Below are 22,262 nucleotides of genomic sequence, written 5' to 3' on the forward strand. Positions count from 1 at the left end.
CCCTTCCCCTCCTCAACATCTTGGTCCCAAGAATTCCTTGTCTAGGAGAAGAGGTAGGGCCAGAGAAGGGTCAATGTGAGGTTCTCTAAAATCAAGAGTCCAAGGCTGGAGAGATGGCTTAGTGGTTAAGGCGCTTGCCTGCGAAGCCTGAGGATGCAGGATTGATTCTCCAGGACAAGGTGGCTCGTGCATCTGGAGGTCATCTGCAGTGGCTAGAGTCCCTGGTGCGTACATTCTCTCTCTGTGTTGGTCTCTAATAAGTGAATAAAATAAAAATAAACCTTTAATAAAATATAATAAAATGAAGAGTCCAGGGCTGAGTCCGTATTGCCCATGATTAAGGATGATAATTGCCTTTGAAGGCCTTAGAAGGTAAATAAATATGCGTTCATCACCTGACAGATGAGACACCGAGACTTCTCTCGAAGGCCGTGTGGCCTGCTCAGTGTCTTGCCAAAGCAAGTTTTGGGGCACACAGCGCTTGTACCACCATAATCAAGACACAGAAAATGGCAGACTTCTCTCACAAAAATCACACATTTAGCTTTCTGCACACAGGCTCAGGGTCCCTCGTGGCACCGAATCCTACCAGGAAGGAATCAAAGTCCAGCGTGGTGGTCAGGCTGGAAGGAGGGCACATTTCCAAGCTTTAAACAGTGTCCCCACACAGAAGAGGATGTGCACTGGGGCGGGGCGGGGGGCTTGGGTGGTTGGGAAGAGAGCGTTGAGAGAGAGCATCCCTAAAATTTCCAAACGCCCACCCCAAAGGAGCACTGGGAAAAAATCTCCCTGCTTCCAAGTATCTGTCCCTCAGCCTCTGACCTGGTTGGGACGCTGGAATTCTCCAGCGATGGAATGTCTGTGAGGGCTGAATTCCAAGGAACTGGGAAGTTTGTTTTGGGGGTACAGTGGGGGAGTGACTGAGGGGGCGGCTTAAGTAGGAAAAAAATGCGACGCAGGGATGCAGCGGGAGCATGAAGTGGGGCATGGGCCCCAGGCACAGATGCGGATTGGCAGCATGTGGTCAACCTGTCTCCCTGGGACCACAGTGATTTGTCGAAAGTCAATGAAGAAATGAGAGAGGCCGATGGGTGGTGGGCATGGGCAGTTTGCCTCGGGATGCTCCGTTCATCCCACGGAGCGGGGGCATGGGGGGGGGGATGCCCGGGAGGCGCTGCGGGCTGCAGTGGGCAAGCCGGCCCACGCCTACCCGCTGCAGCAGAGCGGGCTGCGGATGTCCCTGGGCGGTCCGGGGAGAGTGGCTCGCGGCCCTCCTCGTGTACGGCGAGCAGAACCGAACAGCACCTCCAACCACCGAGAACCCTGGACTCCGGGGTGAGCCGAGCTCCTAATGGGACGCTGCGGGCCGGCGCTGCAGTGCCCAGTGGCAGCATCCCGGTCGGAGTGGAGATGGAGAGAGGGAGGAGGGTGCCCAGGCTGCTCCGGGGCACCGGGAGCGCGAGCTGCTGCGGGCGAGGGCGCCCGGGGCTTGGCCGTGGCCACCGCCCCTCCTGCGGCTGGAGCGCTTCCAGAGCCCAGGCGCAGCGTCCTCCCTTCCTCGGCTCCTCCTCCTCCTCCTCCTCCCTCCAGCCGCGGCTCCCGCAGCCGGCTCCGGGAGGCGGGAGGACGCGCCTCCCCCCGCTCGCCCTCCCCCGTTCTCCGCTAACTTTCCCGAGCCCCGACCCGCGGCGCGCCGCTCTCCCCCGGCCGCTGCGGGCACGACTGCAGGCCGACCTCGGGCGCAGAGGGCGGCGGTGCCCAGGTCCCACCCCTCAGCCCTCCGCGCGCCTGGGAGAGATCAGGACCATGTCCCGGGCAGGGAAGCCGGGCAAAGCCCGGGCGACGTGGCTGGGCATTGGGCTTTTGGGTAAGGCAGCCCCAGCTTTCTCTTCCTCTCTCTTCTTTTCCTTCCCTCACCTCACCCCAAAGGAGGGGACGGTTAGAGAAGAGGGGCGCTTTAGGGTGCTGCCCGGAATGAGCTCCTGGATCCCTGTCTTCCGACTGGACCCTCGCCCCCGTCCTGAGGTGGTGCTTGCACTCCCTAGGGACCGTGGGTGTCTCTCTCTCTCCCCCCCCCCCACTCCCCACCTAACCTCGCGATGAGTTTTCTGGTCTCTTTGGGGCTTTTGAGGCTGGGTTTGGGGCTGCAGCGCGCGCGCGGGGGGGGGGGGGTTCCTGGGAGTTCCGGAGTTCTGGAGTTCAGACACGCTGGGGGAGGGGCTGAAACCTGGGTGTAGCAGGGGATGCCAGGTGGGCTGCCCGGGGGATGGAGTCTGCCACTCTTACCCACAGCTGTTTGGTTGCTTGCCAGGCAACAGGAATGCACCAAGGTGGGAAACCGGCTTCCTCTTTCTCTTGGGCCTTCTCTGGTGCCTTGCAGGCAGTTCCACATCCCGTACTGGAAGGGCTTGGAGGGACCTGGAGGGCTAGTCCAAAGCCAACTTTCAAGGGCTTTGTCCCTCTTCCTGTAAAGGGATTCCTTGGGGACGATCTGCTTGGCCTGATCCTGGCTCTTCATTTTTGGGACAACGATGAAGACTGAGGAGACACGTCCAGAGGACACAGAGGGAACCGAGTGTTATTATAATATTTCTATTAATATGCGCATGATAGTTTTCAGTGTCAAACTCCAAGAGATTAGGCAATGCCTAATACTAGTAAAGGAATGCATCCTCGTAAATCCCGGCCTGCCTTCAATGAAAGCTGACTCCATCTCTGGCACTGGTGCCTCTTCCTGCTTAAATCTGTCAGCTCTGGGTTTTGCAGCTCCCTTCTTTGGGAGGAAGTATTTGTGCTGGAGGCAGGGGACAGAGGTCTCCAGAGAAGCCACCGGTCTTTCTGCACCTATAAACGCACTGACCTGTGTCTGAGCACTGGAAGGCATCGGGGGTAGGGCTTTCCTCTGCTTCAGATTTGCCAGTTTACTTACCTCCTGTGGCTCAGTGGAAGACACTGGTGTTTCCTTCTGTGCCTTGGGCACACATGTAACTTGGATTCCGCACAGCGACCCTGTATAGGGATCCACTGGAGCCGGTCATAATAGATTGCCCGGCTACTCTCTGGGCGCCTCAGAGGTTGCAGTGATTTGGAGGTAGAAAGAAGGCTGGAATAGGGCCCAGAACTGGCCCCACTTGCTCTGCCCTGGCCCGTCTGAGCCTTGCCCAGGCAACCACTGATGGAGCCCTCTTAGGGCCAAGGCTTTGAGCTTGGGACATAGTTGACAGCCATGCTGATGGTCTGGTGGGGCAGGTGCAGGAGCACAGTCTGAGCTGTTTCCAGGGAGCATCAGTGTGGGCAGGGACGTTGGAAACTATAGTAAAGAGCTTTCCTAAGGACGAGGATGCTGTGGTCGGGACAGGGACTATGACTCGATCAAGGCTGCATGACCAGTAATTGATGGTCAAGTGGGACAGAATCCAGGCTCTCTGGTGGGGGAGACAGCTACTAGGGTTTGTGTTTAGGCCTGGAGAAGGAGTGAGGCTCGTGGGCATGGAAGGAAGAATATAGGATGCACCTTGGTGAGTGGGGGAGCATATCTGTTTTCTAGCTGGGGAGGCTGTGTTCCAGGACACTTTTTCCCCTCTCACCATATCAAGCTCAGTCTTTAGATTGATAATCAAACAAGATAACCTTTTCTCAAACCGAGAAGCACTGTGCAAGCCCTTTCACTGCAACCGAGGTTTCTGTGGGTTCCAGTCTCTTCCTATGCATGTAACTGGTAATATGTCATTTCTGCCCACCCCTCCTTGTTCTCTGATTTGCTTAATTGCTGTGATCTGTGTTTAATTATCACTTGTGAGGGTGCTGTGTTGTACAACCCTCTCTCCCTTAGTATGTATTTATTAAGGGCTTGTTTAATGAGCTCACAATTAAGGAGAGTGTGTTCAGCTCCACTCAGAGGAGGAGAGCAGCAAGACTGAGTGAGCCAGGAGATCGTGGAGGAGAGGCGAGGCATGGGGTGAGGGTGGGGTACGGTCAGTGGATGGAGCTTGCCAGTTTGCATATGGAATGGATTAGCTCTCTTGCTGAATTTGCAGGAGGCAGGCTTGTGGGGACCAAGAAAGCTGGTCCCTATGACCTTATGACTGGTGCCTACTACCTGGTTGGATTGGCATGGTTGGGTGAAGGAACCACCTTGCCCTGTGTCTGGTCTCTGAGGGTGGATAGGAATATCCCACAAGCCATGGATGGCTGGGCCTGTAGCACTGTCCAGACACCTATAAGGAGGGACAGGTGCGCTGCATGGACTTGTTTGCCATGCTGGTTTCACTGGGCGTCTCGTGCTGTTGCTGTCTCAGGGGCAGGTTTCTATCCTGGCAAAGCTCCTGGGGGTGAGGAGGAAGCAGGCAGGCAGGTTGCCTAGGGTGAGGGCACAGAAATCTTTCCTTTGCCATCAGGCCCAAGGGCTTTGCCTGGCCCAGCCTGTCCTCCCACGGCCCTCAGCGTGTCCGCCCCAGGAGGGGTCTGGTTTTGCTGCCCCCAGCCCACTCTCTGCCTCCCAGTTCTAACTCTGAGCCTTTCTGTCACACTGGGGCCACAGCATTGGAGCGTTGCAGCTGAATTTTTCCTCGCCTTGCATGGCAAATCTTTGGGCCGAACTTAGGGGAGGCACCATCCTTCCCTGTTTGTATTTCCTTCCTCAGAGTGGGTGCGATGGATCTCTGGATGTGGGAAAAGGTGGTGGAATGTTTCCAGTCTTGTATTGACCTTGAAATGTATGATAGTGGCCATCAGATTCCTGCTGGTGTGAAAGTTTGATAATATGTCCTGAATACCTTTAAAAAAAAAAAAAACTTTTGTACAATTTGAGAATCCTGAGCCTATTTTTCTTAGTTGAAGTCCCTGCTAGGTGACCACAGCTGAGGATTTCAAAGGATAGCAAGGACAAATGGCAGCTGAGAGTGGCTCAATGACTAGGAAAAGCAAGGCTGTGGGGCTCAGGATGGAATTCCACAGCCTCATGACCAGGGAGAATTCATCATCAATCCCCCAGGACCAGAAAAAGGCCCCACTCCCAAACACCCCCCCCCACACCCATGCTGATATTCTAAAGAGGTGTTTTTTTGTTTGTTTGTTTGTTTGTTTGTTTTTCAAGGTAGAGTCTTATTCTAGCTCAGGCTGACCTGGAATTCATTATGTAGTCTCAGGGTGGCCTCGAACTCACGCCTACCTCTGCCTCCCAAGTGCTGGGATTAAAGGCACGTGCCGCCACACCCAGCTTTAAGAGGTAAATTTAAAGGAAAGAAAAAGTCCTTTATTTAGGGAAATAGACATATGGAAATAATCCAAGATGTGGTCAAGGGTGAAGGTGTAAATCAATATGTGAGTGGCCTGGAGACATTCTTGGCTGACACTGGTCATTAAAGGAAGGGAGTGGCGCCCTGGGTACATTCAAACCTGGGATGGGGACAGCCCTGTCGCCCCCCCCCCCCCCCCCCCCGCTGTCTGACACCAGACTCCTCCACCTGCAGGATGCTCACTCACAGAAGCCCCTGTGTTTGACAATGCTGTCGTTAGGGCTTCCCCTCCATCTCGGGAGGCAGGAAAGTGTGCAGCCATCCCAAAAATGGCTGGGGATGTGCATCAGAATGAGAACCTCTGACTTTCTCAAGGTCAGCAGGCAGGGTGGAGCCTGCCTGGTGCCTGCTGACCAGTCCATTCCTGGCTTACTATCCTGCTGGATCAGCCCTCCAGGGGCATGTGCCTTCCTAAGTGCAACCTCCCAGGTGAAATCTCTGGTTCTTTGGGCGTTCATGGGTATCAACCTCACACCTGGCTGTGGCGGGAGACTGTGCTGTGCTGTGCAGAAGCCAGGTTTACCCACCCACTCGGATTCATCTACCTGGGAAAGGGTGACTCAGGATGCAGGGTCCTGAGTGTATTCAGTCATCCCATGTACTAGAGTGAAGTCATCCGCATGAGGCAGAAACACACACCATGCAGTGATCCAGAACTTAAAGAAATAGTTTTTCGTTCTGGATGCTTTTTTCTTGCTTCTGTCTATTTAAAGCAATCAAAAACATTTCTTAAAACTGGACACGATGTCACATGCTTGTAATCCCAGCAGAACTCAGGAGGTGGAGGGAAGAGAATCCAAAGCTCAAGGTTATCCCTGGCTACCTGGGATGTATGAGACCCTGTCTCAAAAAAAGTTTTCGAGCCGGGCGTGGTGGCGCACGCCTTTAATCCCAGCACTCGGGAGGCAGAGGTAGGAGGATTGCCGTGAGTTCGAGGCCACCCTGAGACTCCATAGTGAATTCCAGGTCAGCCTGGGCTGGAGTAAGACCCTACCTCGAAAAACCAAAAAAAAAAAAAAAAAAAGTTTTCCCCCTTTTGCTGTTCATCTTTTGTGTTTTTTTTCTTAAAATTTATTTCATTTTATTTATTTTGAGAGAGAGAGGGGGAGAGAGAAAGTGAGAGAGAGAGAGAAAAGGAATAAGCACACCAGGGCCTCTAACTACTGCAAATGCATTCCAGATGCATGCGCCCCCTTGTGCATCTGGCTTATGTGGGTACTGGGGAATTGAACATTGGTCCTGAGGCTTCACAGGCAAACACCTTAACCACTAAGCCATCTCTCCAGGCCATCTTTTGTGTTCTTGAATAGCTCATTTGGGCTGGTATATGGAATAAGAATGTGGCCCTTGGAGAGTCCCCCATCTTTCCCAGAACCCTGGCTCCTGGGCTCGGGTGTCAGCAAGCTCTGGAAGGGGAGCTGCTGAGCTCCTTAGAGCCCTGTAGCACGTGACCAGGAACCACCCTCCATCCTGCCCTCACCCCTTCTGCATTTTTGAGCCAGTGTCTCACACTGTAGCCCAGGATGGTCTTGCACTCATTACTATCCTCCTGCCTCAGCTTTGAAGTGCTGGGATTAAAGAATGTGTTGCCATGCCTGGCTTAGGAAGCTGCCTTTCTTGAATGTTCGTGTTTTCTGCTCTGCACCCTGCATCCTTGATTTGAGGGCCTTTGGGAGCTAAGGGAAGCAAAACTGCAGGCTGCAAAGTGAACTCCTGTGACTGGCTCCTGTCTCTAGTCCTCTGGGGGAAGTTGGGTTAGAGGAGAGCAGAGGCCAAAAAAAGCCAGGGGAGGCCAACTAGCAATAAACCGAGACAGAATGATCCCTTTGGAGAGGTGAAAACAGACATGTTTCTCAGGGCTGTGTATCTGCTTACTGGGTGTGTACTCTTAGCAAGTTAATTTCAAGTCCCTTTCTTTCATTTTGTTTTTCTTTTTGGTTTAAAACTTGATTGTAGCCAGGCGTAGTGGCATATGTTTTTAATCCCAGCACTCGGGAAGCAGAGGTAGGAGGATTGCCATTGAGTTCGAGGCCAACCTGAGACTGCATAGTGAATTCCAGGTCAGCCTGGGCCAGAGTGAGACCCTACCTTGAAAAACCAAAAAACAAACAAGCAAACAAACAAAAAAACTTGATTGTAATGGTTGAGACTGAAAGAGAAGGGAGAGAGAGATAGAAGAGGGAAATAATGCCAGAGGGGAGAGAAGGGAGTTGTGTACACCAGGAAGACAGCAGAAGGCCTAAGAGAGGGAGAGAGAGAGAGAACGAGGCAGATAGATAGGGAAAGGGAGAGAGAGAGAAGTGGGGATGCACACACTTGCATCTGGAAAGCCCTGAAGCTGAATTTGTTTCTTCTATTTATTGGGATGACAAAGAATAATGACTTATAGGATCAGTATGAGGACCAAATAACACAGCTGACACAAACGACCTGTCCTATCATACAGGAAGTGCTCACTTCCAAAGCTGCCATTCTCCTGTAGGAAGATCACTTCATCTCTTTGAGTTTCAGTTTTATTAGTAAGAGAAAACAAAATCATATCTACTTTTTGGTAACTTAATGAAAGTCGGGGTTAATGTATGTAAGACCCCAACATTGTGGCTCTCCAAGTGTGGTCTCTGCATTCCTTCAGAGAGGCCAGCTCTCTGGCACTGGGGAAGACCCGGGCAGCTCAATTTCCTGTACCTGTTCCCAGGTCATTCTCATGGGCTCTTGGGTTTGAAAACCATGGCTCTTCAGTAGCTCCTGACATACAGAAGTTGATTAAAAAACAAAACAAGGGGGCTGGAGAGATGGCTTAGCAGTTAAGCGCTTGCTGTGAAGCCTAAGGACCCTTTGAGGCTCAATTCCCCAGGACCTACGTTAGCCAGATGCACAAGGGGGCTCATGCATCTGGAATTCGTCTGCAGTGGCTGGAAGCCCTGGCGTGCCCATTCTCTCTCTCTCTGCCTCTTTCTCTGTCTGTTGCTCTCAAATAAATTAAAAAAAAAAATTTAAACCCAAAAACAAAACAAGGGTTTGGGCAGATGTCTCAATGGTTAAATGCACTTGTAAAGACTGACAGCCCTGGCTTGATTCTTCACTACCCATGTAAAGCCAGATGCACAAAGTGGAACATGTGTCTGGAGTTTGTTTGCAGTGGTACAAGGCCCTGGTGTGAGCACATTCCTCCCTCCTCCCTCATAAATAAATAGAAATAGAAAACAAAGTCCCAAACCTAGGGCTAATTGCAATACTCCACCCCCAACCAGAGCTGGAGCTGTGATGGGCAAGTCCAGCTATTTTAGCGTGTGAGGAGAGTCGTTCTGAATTAAGGACTGCAGGGCGCTGGGAATCATCTTAGGCACATCGCCTGACTTCTCCAGGCTCCGCTGTTTGATTTCTAGTGTGATTAGGCCATCCTGGGATAGGAGCGGGCATTTCAATGCGTCAAGAACATGGCTTTACTTTACAGCTGCGATGGACGTTGGCAGGGGTCATGACTGGGTCACTGGGCCATAGGGTGTGATTCTGAGCTGGTTGGAGGAAAACCGGCCTGCTGCAGTCACAAGCAAAGGGGGCACAAAGAAGGCGAGGGGCCCTTGGAGCTCCTCCTCGGTCGTTTGGAAGCACTGCCCCAACCAGGCGTCATTATTATCGCTTGTGGGCAAAACAAGAGGAAACTGATTTATGACACAGCACAGAGAATTAAGTTAGAAAACAAGAGCTTTCCTGAGAATTCAGATGCGAGCAGGCGCTCCTTTCCCCAGGGGTAAGGCGAGGTGAGCATCCAATTCTGAGTCGCCTTTCCACCAACGACCTTGAGGCTAGTGGCATTTCCTTGAAGGCTGTGCAGACCACGGGAGGGCCAGATCCCATTTCAAGGGCTTAGGGCGAGGCGGGCCCGAGCGTGGCGGTGGGCGTGATGGAGAGGCGGGCCGGGCTTCGTGCGATCCGGAAGGCACGGGGGTGCCCCGCAGGGCCCCGCACCCTGCGTGCGCCCCCAGCAGCTCGTGGGCACGGGCTCTGCAGCGGCTCTGCGCTTTGCCCTCCACCCGGCGTCCTAGCCGCTTCCAGCCCCAAGCAGCGCTCCCAGGCCGGCCGGGCAGCTGTCCTTCTCTACCTCGGGTGGGGGTCGGTGGTCAGACGCTCTGGCCGAAGGGATCCCTCTGCCCCCCACCCCTTGGTCTGCCAGGAGCTGCGGGGACCGTGTCTGCGGCTGTCGCGCTTTTTCCTCCTCCACCTTACAGGACCCTCTCTTCCTTTTCTCCCCCAACCTCACGAACAAGGAGGCGCCCGTGGTCCTAGGGGAAGTCCCCGTTCGTGCACGTAGAGGGGAACCCCCGCACTTTCCCTGCAACCCGTGCAAGCCACCACAGCCCAGGCTCTGCTCCGGTGCGTCCCCAGGTGGGGAGGAGGGGCCGCGGGCTCCTTGCAAACCGCTGGCCTTCCTTTCCTTAGGCTTGGCTGACCCCTGGTGGTCATCCGGAGCACCGCAAGGGCTACTAAGAAGCCCAGGCAGGATTCTGTTCATCCAAGGGAAGACCACCTCCCCCCAAACCCGACCGAAATGTTGGGCCAGGCGCCAGAGGTTATAAAAGAGAACTATTCTGAGGGTGGCCTTGAGGGTGACAAAGCCTCCTTGCTTGGCTCAGCCACTTTGCCCTGCCCTCGCGTTCCCTCCCAAAGCTCCCCGTGTGGTTTCATTAAGGGAGGCTGCACCTGCACCCTCACACAGGTCTCTTCCTGCTCCCCACGTCCCTGTCGCTGGAGGTGTCGGTGGGAAAGGCCACCACCATCTATGCTGTAAACGGCACGGCGATCCTGCTGCCCTGCACCTTCTCCAGCTGCTTCGGCTTCGAGAATCTTCGCTTCTGGTGGTCCTACAACAGCAGCGATACATACAGGATTGTAAGTTAGGGCAAGTGCTCTTGCTACCTTCCTGCCTGCGCTGCTCCTTACCTGGGAATGCCTCCCACCCTAGGCTCCGGTCCCCCTTCGGGGCTGAGCCCCACTGAGCTATGACCCTCCCAACCTACCTTTTGTTACCTGTTCTCCTTCCAGATAGCCTCTGGGGTACAGATAGTATGGCTAGAAAGTGGGGTGTGTTGGAATTCTTGGCTGCTGTCTGGTCTTCAGGAAAACCCGGAACTTGGATTGCTTGCATTAAAATTAATAGTTTAACAATTAGGAGAGAGAAATACTTTTCCAAGGCTCAGAGAAAGGGAATGAGAAAGGACTGGGGCCTGGGCTTGGAGGAAAGGAGAGTGGAAGGTGCGGAAGAACACTGTCTGACGGGTGGGTGGATGGAGTGAGTCAGTCAACAAGTGTTTGCAGAGTTCTCTTCAATCTGGCTGGGGAATCCACTCCCTGAGTAATCAGTGTTCCCCAAGTTTAACCCAGGAGGGTTCCTATGAGCCCAACTGTTGATCCAGCTCACGATGAAAAGGCAGGATTTCGTGGGGCAAGAGGGCACTGAGGGCAAAGGCTACCTTGGCAAGTAGAAGGGAACTGCTCCTGGTTATGAGCAGAGCTGTTGTGCTTTAAAAGGCTTTCATGAGGAGAGCAATCAGGGAGGCCTTAGAAAAAGTAGCGGGCTTAGCCAGAAGCAGGCAGAATGCAGGTAAGCCAGGTGGAGCTATAGGAGGAAGTGCCTGTCACTTCCTGGGCCTGGTCAGGGCTGGTACCCGCCAAGGCCCTTGGATAATATTGTGATGCCTGGCTCTGATTCTTCTCTCGCCCAGCTCATAGATGGCATTGTGAAGAATGAGAAGTCTGACCCCAAGGTGAGGTTGAAGGACGATGACCGCATCACTCTGGAGGGCACTACTAAGGAGAAGATGAACAACATTTCCATTCAGCTGAGCAACGTGGAGTTTAGCGACACAGGCAAATACAGCTGTTACGTGAGGAACCCCAAGGAGAAGGACCTGCAGCACCACGCCACCATCTTCCTCCAAGTGGTTGATAAACGTACGCGGTGGCTTGGGGATAGGGATGGAGACAGGGGAGTGGACGGGCTTGGAGGTGCCTGCCTCATATTTGGGTGAAATGGCAGAATATATATCCTGGATATATATATTTTCCTCTTTACACTTGCAAGAGTTACTGGAGTTCCATTTGGAAGCTAGAAAAAATCAGCCACTGAGTGGCTTGTGAATTGCTCTAAGCAGTTGCCCTGTAAAATGGGCGCAAGGCTGCCTTCTGCGGGGCAGTTGTGGGGGTCGGAGGAGCTAGCTGGCAGTGTTTGGTGGAAGCTCTCTCCATGTGGGCTGATTGTTGCTACCATTGCACATTCTGTCGACTGCCGAGTATTAAACTAAAAGGTGCTCTTCCTTGGCTGATGTGCAGTTCACGGTAGGACAGAAGACAGATATCTGAACCAGGGCAGCATGATGCATAGCATGAAAGAGGGAGACGGCATGAGTTGTAGTCCCTCCCCCTGCAGGCACACATAGGGGAGCCAAGGTACCTGTGAGAAGGAGCCTGGTGGTTACCTAAGTCCAGCCAGGGCAGTTGGTTGGAGGGCAGGAGGTGATCAGCCTGTGAGCACTGGGGCTGGGCCCTTGCAGGTGAGGAGCCTGGAGGGCTAGGGAGTGTCGGACAGAGGCAATTGAAGGGTGCTGCCCGAGGTTCTGATGCCGCAGCTTCTGGGTGCCCTCTGGTATGGTATGCCACGGAGCTCCTGGAGAGGTCACACCAGGAGGTCGATTTCAGTAGTTGAGCCTGAGGCCCCGTAGGCAGACTTCCCTGAGATAGGGTCATGGCTATATAAGGGGTCACCTCTTACTCCAAGTTTGGGTTCCTGCCACTCTGCTCTTATGCTCAGCCTTCACAGAAGGGAAAAGAAGCAGACTGGAGAGGTGGCTCAGCGGTTCAGGTGCTTGCTGGCAAAGCCTGACAGCCTGAGTGTGATTACCCAGTACCCACATAGAGCCAGATGCACAAAGCGGTGCATGCCTCAGGAATTCATTTGCAGCAGTAACAGGCCCTTGCATGCCATTCTTTTTTTCTCTCTTCCCCCCTTGCAGATAAATAAATAAATATTTTAAAAATATAAAAAAAGAAAGGATGGGCATCAACACTGATCAAACATTTCTGGGGGCCAGGCACTCCATGGTGCCTCATGTGGTCCCTGTGAGGTGTGTAAAATTTTCAAAAAACTGTTTAAATTCATTTATTTTTTATTTATCTGACAGAGGCAGGGAGAGTGGGGAGGTGAGAATGGGTGTGCCAGGGCCTTTGGCTGTTGCAAATGAACTCCATACACATGCACCACCTTGTACATCTGGCTTACATGGGTTCTGGGGAATCATGGGTCCTTTGGCTTTGCAGGCAAGCACCTTAACTGCTAAGCTGTCTCTTAATCCCTCCTATGAGGTGTCTTTAAAATATGTTTTATTCATTTATTTGCAAGCAGAGATAGAAAGATAAAGATACAGAGATGTGGGGGGCACGCCAGAGTCTTCAGCCACCACAAACAAACTCCAGATGCATGTGCCACTATGCATCCAGCTTTATGTGGGTTCTGGGCAATCGAATCTGGGTCATTAGACTTTTCAGGCAAGCGCCCTAACCACTAAACCATCTCTCCAACTCCCTGTGAGGTGGTTCTAAGTGCTGGGGCTCCAGCATGGTCAGGACTGGAGATTAATTTACTCCCTGTTTAGTTGTAATTAAACAAATTAAACAGATTTAAGTCCAGGGTGAGAACATGAGTAGTAATTTGTAGAAAAGATAAAGCAGGTGGGAGAGATAGCTTAGTTGTTAAGGCATTTGCCTGCGAAGCATAAGAACTCATGTTCCAATCTCCAGGTCCCACATAGCCAGATGCACAGTGATGCAAGCATGCAATGTCGCACATGCACACAAGGGGGCGCACACATCTGGAGCTTGTTAGCAGGCTGAAGGTCCTGGCATCCCATTCTCTCCCTCCCTCCCTCTTTCTCTCCCCCTCAAAATAAAAAAAGAAAGAAAAGATAAAGCAGCAAAGGAAGGAAGATGCGGCACGGGGGTGGGGGGATGTTCCAGGATGGTCAGAGAAGACCTGGCTGGAAAAGGCCATGTAGAACGGGGACATCTGAAGGAAGTGAGAGAAGAAGCTGTGAGGATGTCTTTTGCCTAGAAATTGCTGATGGGATTCTCATGCGGAGGTTTGCAGGCCAAGTTGTGAGTCAAAGCTGGGAGTTGTAGGCCTCCATAGTGATTGATTCCTGACCGTGTGTGAGCCTGTGGGAGGAGGTGGGGGATGAGAGGGAAGGCACCATGTTCCAGGTTCTCTTGTATCTTTAGGTCCAGGAGGACCTTGGCCAGGGGTTGGGGTTGCCAGCCTTGGACTGTCCTGTGCAGGCCCCACATGAACCCCGCTCCCCCTCCCCCCTCCTCACCTTGTTTTGACCCCCCCCCCCAGTGGAGGAAGTGGACAACACGGTGACCTTGATCATCCTGTCTGTGGTGGGCGGGGTCATCGGGCTCCTGATCTGCATCCTGCTGTTGAAGAAGTTGATCACCTTCATCCTGAAGAAGACCCGGGAGAAGAAGTGAGCAGACAACCCCCACTCCATGCCTGAGCGCTATAAGCTCACCATCCCTCCTCTCGTGCTTCCCTGGACCCACTACCATGTGCCCTTGCCAGTCTGTGATGTCCCCTCTTTTTTTTTTCTCTGCCCCTTCCCAGTCCCACCGCTGCCCTTGCTAGTCCTGCAACCCTTGTCCTCAGCCCTCTCCCAATCTCCTTTCCTCCCCTCCCCTCATGTTTATTTACTTACTGAATATGTTGAGTTCACTGAGCACATACATACAGTTTGCCTGTACTTCTTTGTTTGGCTGTCTTCCTTCCCATGCCTTTAGCCTCTCGCTTCCTGCTTATACTGCCTGTCCTAAAGCTTACCACAGGATTTAGGAAGTCTGCTTTCTTCATCTTTTCTTTTTCTTTCTGTTCTTGCAAGGTAGGGTCTCCCTCTAGCTCAGGCTGACCTGGAATTAGTCTCAGGCTGGTCTACTACTCACGGCGATCCTCCTGCCTCTGCCTCCCAAGTGCTGGGATTAAAGGTGTGAGCCACTCACCCTGCCCTCTCCTCTTGTTTTTAACAGAGAAAAATATGAGTCCAGGTATAGTAACTCTAAAATGGGAAGAGCTGAGTTTCCTACTATGAAATTCTGAGAATTCAAATGGGAGAGATTGAAAATAAAGTCTGAAAGCCTGCCGTGGTGGTTCATGCCTGTAATCACAGCATAAGAAGTCTGAGATGGGGCTGGAGAGATAACATAGTGGTTAAGGTGCTTGCTTGCCTGTGAAGCCAAAGGACCCAGGTTCGATGCCCCAGGACCTACATAATCCAGATGCACAAGGGTGGCGCATGTATCTGGAGTTCGTTTACAGCAGCTGAAGGCCCTTCACACCCATTTCTCTCTCTCTCTCTCTCTCTCTGCCTCTTTCTCTCAAAATTAATAAAATAAATAAAAAATATAAAGAAATCTGAGACAGAAAGATAAGGGTTGCTTTGAGTTTGAGGCTAGCCTGGGCTATATAGTGAGTTCCAGGCCAGGCTGGACTATAGAATGAGAGCCTGTCTCATAAGTAAGGACAATAAAAACAGCAAGAAGTCAGAAAAGGCTGATGTGGCCTCCCAGAAAGCTTCCCTGAAAGGTCAAGTTTGAAAATAGACATCTAGGGGCCTGGGAAATAGTTCAGTGGTGCTGCGCTTGCCTAGCATGTGCAAGAAGCCCTGGAAGAAGAAAATGAGCAGGACCAGCGGTGCAAAGCCAGGCCAGGCTGCCTCCAAAGCAGCCCACGGAGAATCTTGCAGAGCCAGAGCAGGGAAAAGACACTTGAAAGTTGTGTTCTGAGCAAGACAGATGATGAGGTGGGACCTGTGTCTGGCTCATAACCTTGAGCTGTGGAATAGCTCCGGCTGCTGCTTCTGCCCTGCTTGAAAGGTTAGAAAGTGCACGGATAAGAAGGGCAGGAAGCTGAGGCAAGGAGGGGAAGCTATGGGGCAGCATTGGAGTGGGGTAGTGGGGTGCAGGACAGGCACTGGCTGGGTTGAGCCCCCAGGAATGTCAGCCTGCTTTGTGGCTGGAGGTTGTGAGAGTTTTGGTAGTCCTGAGCGGGACTTGACCAGATTCTTTTTTTTTTTTTCAAGGTAGGGTCTCAGTCTAGCCCAGGTTGACCTGGAATTCACTATGCTGTCTCAGGGTGGCCTCGAACTCTTGGCGATCCTCCTACCTCTGCCTCCTGAATGCTGGGATTAAAGGTGTGCATCACCATGCCTGGCCAGATTCTGTTTTTAATAACCAGCCTTACTGCCAGCGAGAGCAAAACTAAAGGACACAGTTTGCAATATATGGATAAAAAACATTTAGAAAAGACAGCAGCAGTCTGTTGGGTTTGCCATGGGTTCTTCAAAAGCAAGTGGGTGGCTCAGTGGTGGCACACCTGCCTAGTATGGCTTTCATCCCTGGCACTTCCAAACAAAAACAAACTGAGAACCAAATCAAGCCAAACCAAACTAAGGCATGCTTAACATTTTCTTGCTAGGACCCTGGTATATCAGGAGATTGCCTACAGATAAGAATTCTCTCTGTCACCCATCAAATGGCTACCATACTTTAGGTACTACACCAGGCATTTTTACCCCATATCCATCATTTATATCTTTTAAAAAATACTTTTATTTATTTATTTATTTGAGAGAAAAAGAGGGAGAAGAAGAAAGAGAAAAGAGGGAGGGGGAGAGAGGGAGAAAATGGGCGTGCCAGGGCCTCCAGCCACTGCAACCGAACTCCAGATGCATGCACTACCTTGTGCATCTGGCTTGTAAGACTGTAAGATGGCTTGGGTCCTGGGGAATTGAACCTGGGTCCTTTGGCTTTGTAGGCAAACACCTTAACCACTAAGCCATCTCTCCAGCCCATCATTTTTATCTTACAATTGAGCAAAGTAAGATTCAGAGGGCTAGGTGGTTTGCCCAATGCCACATAACTAGGCAGTGGTGGAGTTAGGATTTGAAGTCTGTCTTAAACCCTAAACCCTAAACTATTGTCACCATATCCTACTGACTCATTGGACTCATCTGCAGTTCATTCAGTCATTCTTATTATTGCTATTATTTTTTTTTGAGGTAGTTCTCATTCTAGTCCAGGCTGGACTTTCATGTTCACAGTGATCCTCCTATCTCTATCTCCCTAGAGCTGGAATTAAAGGTGTGTTACCACACCCTCATTCAGTCTTTTTAAAAAAATATTTTTTCTTATTTTATTTTTATTTATTTATTTGAGAGAGAAAAGAGGCAGGATGGGAGAGAGAGAGAGGGAGATTGAGAGAGAGAGAGAGAATGAGAATGGGTGCACCAGGGCTTCCAGCCACTGCAAACAAACTCCAGATGCATGCGCCACCTTGTGCAGCTGGCTTATGTGGGTCCTGGGGAATTGAACCGAGGCCATTTGGCTTTGCAGGCAAGCACCTTAACTACTAAGCCATCTCTCCAGCCCCTATTTTTTTAATGTATTTTATTTGAGAGAGCGAGAGCTAGAGAGAGAAAGAGGCAGATAGAGGGAGAATGGGAGTGTCAGGGCCACCAGCCCCTTCAAATGAACTCCAGATGCATGCACCACCTTGTGCATGTGGCTTTATGTGGGTCCTGGGGAGTTGAACCTGGGTCTTTTGGCTTTGTAGGCAAGCTCCTTAACCGCTAAGCCATCTCTCCAACCCTCATTCATTCTTTTATTTGATGGCTATGTTTGTGTGTGCATGGGGGTGGGGGAAGGGGCTTGTGCATGGCTTGGCACGCATCTGGAGGTCAGAGGACAGCCTCAGGCATCAGTCCTTGCTTTCTACCTTGTTTCTTGTGGCTTGCAGCTGATACACCTAGCTGGTCCATGAGCCTCTGGAGGTTCTCTTGTCTCTGGAGGTGCAGATGCAGCCTTGGAGCTTTATGTGGGTTCTGGGGATCCAAACTTAGGTCCTCATGCTTGCATGACAAACACTTTGCCTACTGGGCTATTTCCCCAGCCCTCCTGATAGCTATTTGAGATATAGTGCCAGGTGCTGTAGAACATGCTGAAAGGAAGGGTGAGATTCTGCCCTTCTGTAAAGAAGGCATTTGCAGGGATCAGTGTAATGCAAAGTACCCACAGAAGGGCACGGTAAAATGCTGCCGCAGAGTTCAGAAGAGGGGGTGATGCTAGGTTCAGTGGTTATAATGTCACCCCTGGGAAGAGTGATGGGATGGCATTGAGGGAAGGAATCTTAGACTAAAAGCTGAGACAGAGCCTGGGCTGTGGGTGTGTGCCTTCTGACAAGGTCTTGTCACTGATGGTGGAGGAATGAGGCAGGAAGCACAATGTAGAAAGTTTGGAGCTCTAGGAGCCTTGGCTGCAGGTGAGTGGGTGAGGGTTGGCAATGCCCTGGTAGGACTAGGTGAGAAGAGGCTGCGGGCAGGAGAGTCCAAGGAAGGGTCCCCTGGGCACTGGGGCGTGGGGGAGGATGCTTTGCATGTCACACGATCTCTGTCCCCCAGCCTGGGTGCTGCTGTGGAGGAGGGACAGACTTAAACTGGAGCCTGGGCACCTAGGCAGGCAGCAATCTGTGGCTCTTGAGAGGTGTATTTCCCACCTGATGTCTCTTCTTCCTTCTCCTGTCCTGTCTGTCCCCTCACCTTCCCAGACCTGTCATCCTTGAGGCTGGAACTGATGCCAGCCCTATCTTCCATGACCCTCACCTTCCCATCTCTGGTACTAGAGCTGAGTTCTGTGGGGAGGAACTCTGTGTCCCCAGAGCTTTTCTTGCTGGTTTGTACCTTACCCCTGGAATGGCACAGTGTGACTATGACCTCTGAGGATGGTGCCTGGTACCCCTTGACCTGTGCCACATGTCCACAAGCAGATGATGGCTAAGCCTTCGTGAGCTCTTTCCATCTGCAGCCATTTTTCTCCATTCTCACCCTTGCGGTCACCTATGAAGACGATTGTCACCATGTCTGTGTCATAGATGAGGCAGTGGAGGCATGGACGATTTGTCATGTGACTTGGCTTCTTGTTTCCTCAGTTTATAGAAGGCCGGGGAGGTGACACAGGGGTGGGAACTGGGGGACGGTGGCTCCCCTCGACAGTTTATCTCTGCCTCCCCTTACCAATGCCTCTCTCTCTCTCTCTCTCCCTCTCTCTTTCTCTCTCTCCCTCTCTCTCTCCCTCCAGGAAGGAGTGTCTTGTGAGTTCCTCGGGGAATGACAACACAGAAAATGGATTGCCTGGCTCCAAGGCAGAAGAGAAGCCACCCACCAAAGTGTGAGGCCCCACCTGGGGCCAAGCAGCACAGGGAGCCTTGTTTTCTGATGGTGATATTGATGCTCGAATCCCGTTTGTACAAGCCACATGCCTGAGACATCTGTTGCTTGGCTCAAGCTGTAGTCTTTCTGGACAGCAGGGATCAGTGCTGTCCAGCTCTTCCCCGTCCCCAGCCAGGGCTTTCCAGGGACAAGGGCTGGCTGGGGAAGGGGACTTGGGGGACTTTTGGTAAAGAGAAAGGAGGGGCTAGAAAAATGTGGAGGGGCAGGTCCTCGACACCTAGAAAGATGGGGAAGTTTCCTCCAGGCTCCCCAACACCATGGTTTTCCCTGATTTTTTTAAACCAACAAGGACTTGGGGGATCACTGCTCCCAGAGCTGGGTTTGAAGATGGGCTGGAGTAGGCTAGAGTACTCTGAGGGTGGAGTCTGCAGAGATAAGGCCACTCTGAGAGGCAAGCTGGGCTTTGAAGAACATCTGCTCTCCCACGGTTTCTCCAGTGGGGAACTTCCTCGCCAACCCTGGATTTCCTGTCCATGTTGTCCCAGCTCTCTGCCTCACTTCCTGCTCAGAATTTCTTGACTCTCCCCATTAAACCTGGCTGCCTTGATTTTGAGGGGTTCCAGCCCACCTAGCCAGTCTCTGCTCTCTGGGTTGCTAAGGAGGGACCCTCATGCAGGGAGCCCTGGAGAGCTATCTGCACCTTTCCTGGGATTTCTGTGTGGGGAATTGGGCTGGAGTGAGAAAGGGTGTCCTGGGTGTCTTAGCCATTGGAATATCTACCCCAGCCCTTACAAGGCTGGCAGCGCTTGTCCTTGGCATGGCAGGCCCATGCCACAGGGGCACTCTAGAGCTCAGCTTCCCTGCTCCTCCCCTTCTTTTGAAACAGCAGGTGGTGTCACTGTACTTGAAGTGTGGCTTCCTGGGACCTCTCATCTTTAACCTCTCTTCCCATTCATTCACTCCTCCTGTGCCCCTTCAGCTTGCCTGCTCCTGCCCTCAGGGCTGCCCATCCCCCAGCTCAGCACCCATCTTTGCTCAGGGACCTTGAATTTTCCAGCTGCGTTCTGCTCGGCTGGGCCAGTCCCTCTCCTAGCCTGGGGTGAAGGGGGAGGGAGAGGATGCCCCCACTTTTCCTCTGTTCTCTGCAGAACTGGTTTGCACATCCCTTGAGTGTGGGGCTAGATTGTGCCTTAGTTCCTTGAATCCTGGCTCTTGTCCTTCTCTCTCTAATTCATCCTTCCTGACTTGTTTGCCATAATGCTGGTGAGCATCCCCAGGCCCCTCCTAAAGGTCACAGAGGGGGCCAGGAAGCTAGAGTCGTGTTATCAATGGCCCCATGGCCGGTAGCAAATTTGGACACACCCGCAGGGTATTTCCATCTTTGTCCCTGTCAGGGACCAGGGATGGTGTTAAACATGGGGCCTTCTGATAGGTTCGATTGTGTGGGGCACTGTGATATGTGAGATGTAATAATGGAGGTCTCCCCACCCTATCTTCCCTGTTAGATTTCTCATGTATCCCAGGCTGGCCTCCAACTTGTCATATAGCCAGGATTGGCCTTGAACTCCTGATCCTCATGCCTCCACCTCCTGAGTGCTGGGATTACAGGAGTGAGCCACCACACCCTGCTCATATTTCCCTGGTTTTGAGACCGGACATGACATCAGAGCCTCTGACCTTTCAGGAATCTTCTTCTAGCTGCCTTCATACAAAACAGCTTTCTTCCTCCTTCCTGGCTCCACATTGGAAGAGGCCACGTGCCCCAGGCTCTTCTCACTGTCTCGAGAGGAAGCTGAGGCGTGCACTGCTGGCTTATAAGTGGCTCTCACGGCTTCTCTGGGCTCAGCTTTTCCCATCTCTCCAATGGGTATAATAATACTTACCTACCTCACAGGACTGTCGTGAGGCTTGGAGAGTTCTGTGTAAAAAAAAAAAAAAATCTGCTTGGCTTGGAAGTGCACCTGGGAAACAAGTTTTTTAATTGGGAGGGATTTTCCAAGTTTGTCATGTCCTTTCTGCTTCCCATCCTTCTGACATGACACACACACACACACACACACACACACACACACACACGCCACATTCTTCCTCTTCCCTCTGAAAATCCACATGACTTTGCGACATTAGAAACCTTGGCTCTCACTGATGCTTAAACATCCTTCCCATAGCTCTCATTTGGGAATTTGCAATACAGGCGATTGGAACTGGAGGGGGAACATTTTGATTGTCCCAAGGTTTGAGACACTACTGGCAATTAGTTGTTGAGGACTAAACTTAATCCTCTCAACAAAGAATGTCCTGTCCTAGTGCCAATGTCATGCCTGTGGACAAACATTGTCACAGATTTGCAGTAGGATGGAAATGGGCAAAGCCACTTTCCCCAGCCAGCTCCTTAGTGCCAGCCAGTCTTCAACGGTGTTCTCAGGGTGGGTGAGGGCATTCCCAGGGGGAGGGGCTGCAGAGAGCCTCTTGCACATTTGTGCTGACAGTGATGCCAGCGCGACCAAAGACCAACCCAAGAGATGCTCCTTCTCGACCTCCAAGAAGCACACCTGCGTTTGAGGCCCCGGCTTGCTCCCGGCGTAGGAACCGAGCAGAAGGTGGCTGGAATAAATTTGTGAAGCAGGAGAGGCCAGAGGGAGGGGCTGATGAAGCGAAGTTCTCACACATATGTTCCCATGTCTGGCTGACCAGCTCCCGTGGAGCCAGGGATACAAGCACGCACCCTGGAGTGCTCTGGCAGGCGAGGGTGTGCTCGTGTGGAGTGTCTGGCGTGGGCATGTGGCCGTGTGTGTGTGCAGACTGCACGTGCAGAGGCGTGGCTGTGCAGTGCGTGGGCTGTGCATGATGCGGGGACTCTGAACGTCCAGGAGCTTGAGCTGGGGGCCGAGGATGCGCATGAGACAGGATAAGCAGCCATGCTCTTACCTTCCACTTCTCTGAAACGTCGTGTCATTGTCACAGCGGGCTGCCATTGGAGGGCTGGTGGGCAGGAGAACCAAGAGGAGGGACTTCTGGGGAAAATCCTGTAACTTGCTGCATCTCACTTTGTCCCAGGTTGGAGCTCCTGCTGTCCTGCCTCCCACCTGCTATCGGAGCTTTTGACTATCATATGCATGGTTTCTTCCTCTGGCTTGGGTGACAATACCCATAAGCAATTTTCTTGTGTAACTTTATAGATCAAACAATGCAGTGATGGGCTGTGGAGGCCTCAGGCCTGTGGTGCCTCAGGGAGGCCCAGACATGCACATGTCCAGCACTGACTTGGGTTCAAGCACAGAATCGATGTGATCAGACTATCTTGCCTCTGCAACATGTTTTGCATTGTAGAATTGTATTTAGCTTTGCTTTGGATGAAACAATAAAAACTATTTTTTAATAAGTGGAGGGTTGGAGTTTCCATTGTTGGCTAATTGGGAGTTGAGTTCTAACTTCATTTCCTATCAGATTTATCTTCTCTGAGCTTTAGTCTGCTTGCGTTTAAAATGTCTAGATGAGATAACACGTGTTGCATGCCTAGGGATTTCCGGCATAAACACAGACATTCAGGACGTTTTAGTTTTGGCCCTTTGGAAAGGTGACTCTTTAATATGGGAGTCAATGCCAATAGTGACCCTGGAAGCCCTAAATGTCATAGAATCCCCTACTCCGGGTTTCTCTTCCCCCCAGTTTAGCATTTCTATCCAGGCAAAATCTG

At 52.0% G+C, this 22,262-nt stretch overlaps 1 protein-coding gene across 2 annotated transcripts; it reads left to right on the plus strand.

The window, feature by feature from the left end:
* Positions 1-1,687: 1,687 nt before the first annotated feature.
* Scn4b (sodium voltage-gated channel beta subunit 4) lies at positions 1,688-21,947 on the plus strand. Of its 2 annotated transcripts, XM_004667406.2 has the most exons (5): positions 1,688-1,867; positions 10,015-10,187; positions 11,021-11,249; positions 13,687-13,816; positions 18,474-21,947. In XM_004667406.2, the coding sequence occupies exons 1-5, from the start codon at positions 1,807-1,809 to the stop codon at positions 18,565-18,567; spliced, it is 687 nt and encodes a 228-aa protein (XP_004667463.1). In that variant the 5' UTR covers positions 1,688-1,806; the 3' UTR covers positions 18,568-21,947. The 2 variants fall into 2 exon arrangements, with proteins under 2 accessions (XP_004667463.1, XP_045001925.1); XM_045145990.1 differs by lacking the exon at positions 10,015-10,187 and having other exon boundaries at positions 1,838-1,867.
* The last annotated feature ends 315 nt before the right edge of the window (positions 21,948-22,262 follow it).

This window comes from Jaculus jaculus, chromosome 3, assembly GCF_020740685.1.
Source record: "Jaculus jaculus isolate mJacJac1 chromosome 3, mJacJac1.mat.Y.cur, whole genome shotgun sequence".
NCBI lineage: Eukaryota > Metazoa > Chordata > Mammalia > Rodentia > Dipodidae > Jaculus > Jaculus jaculus.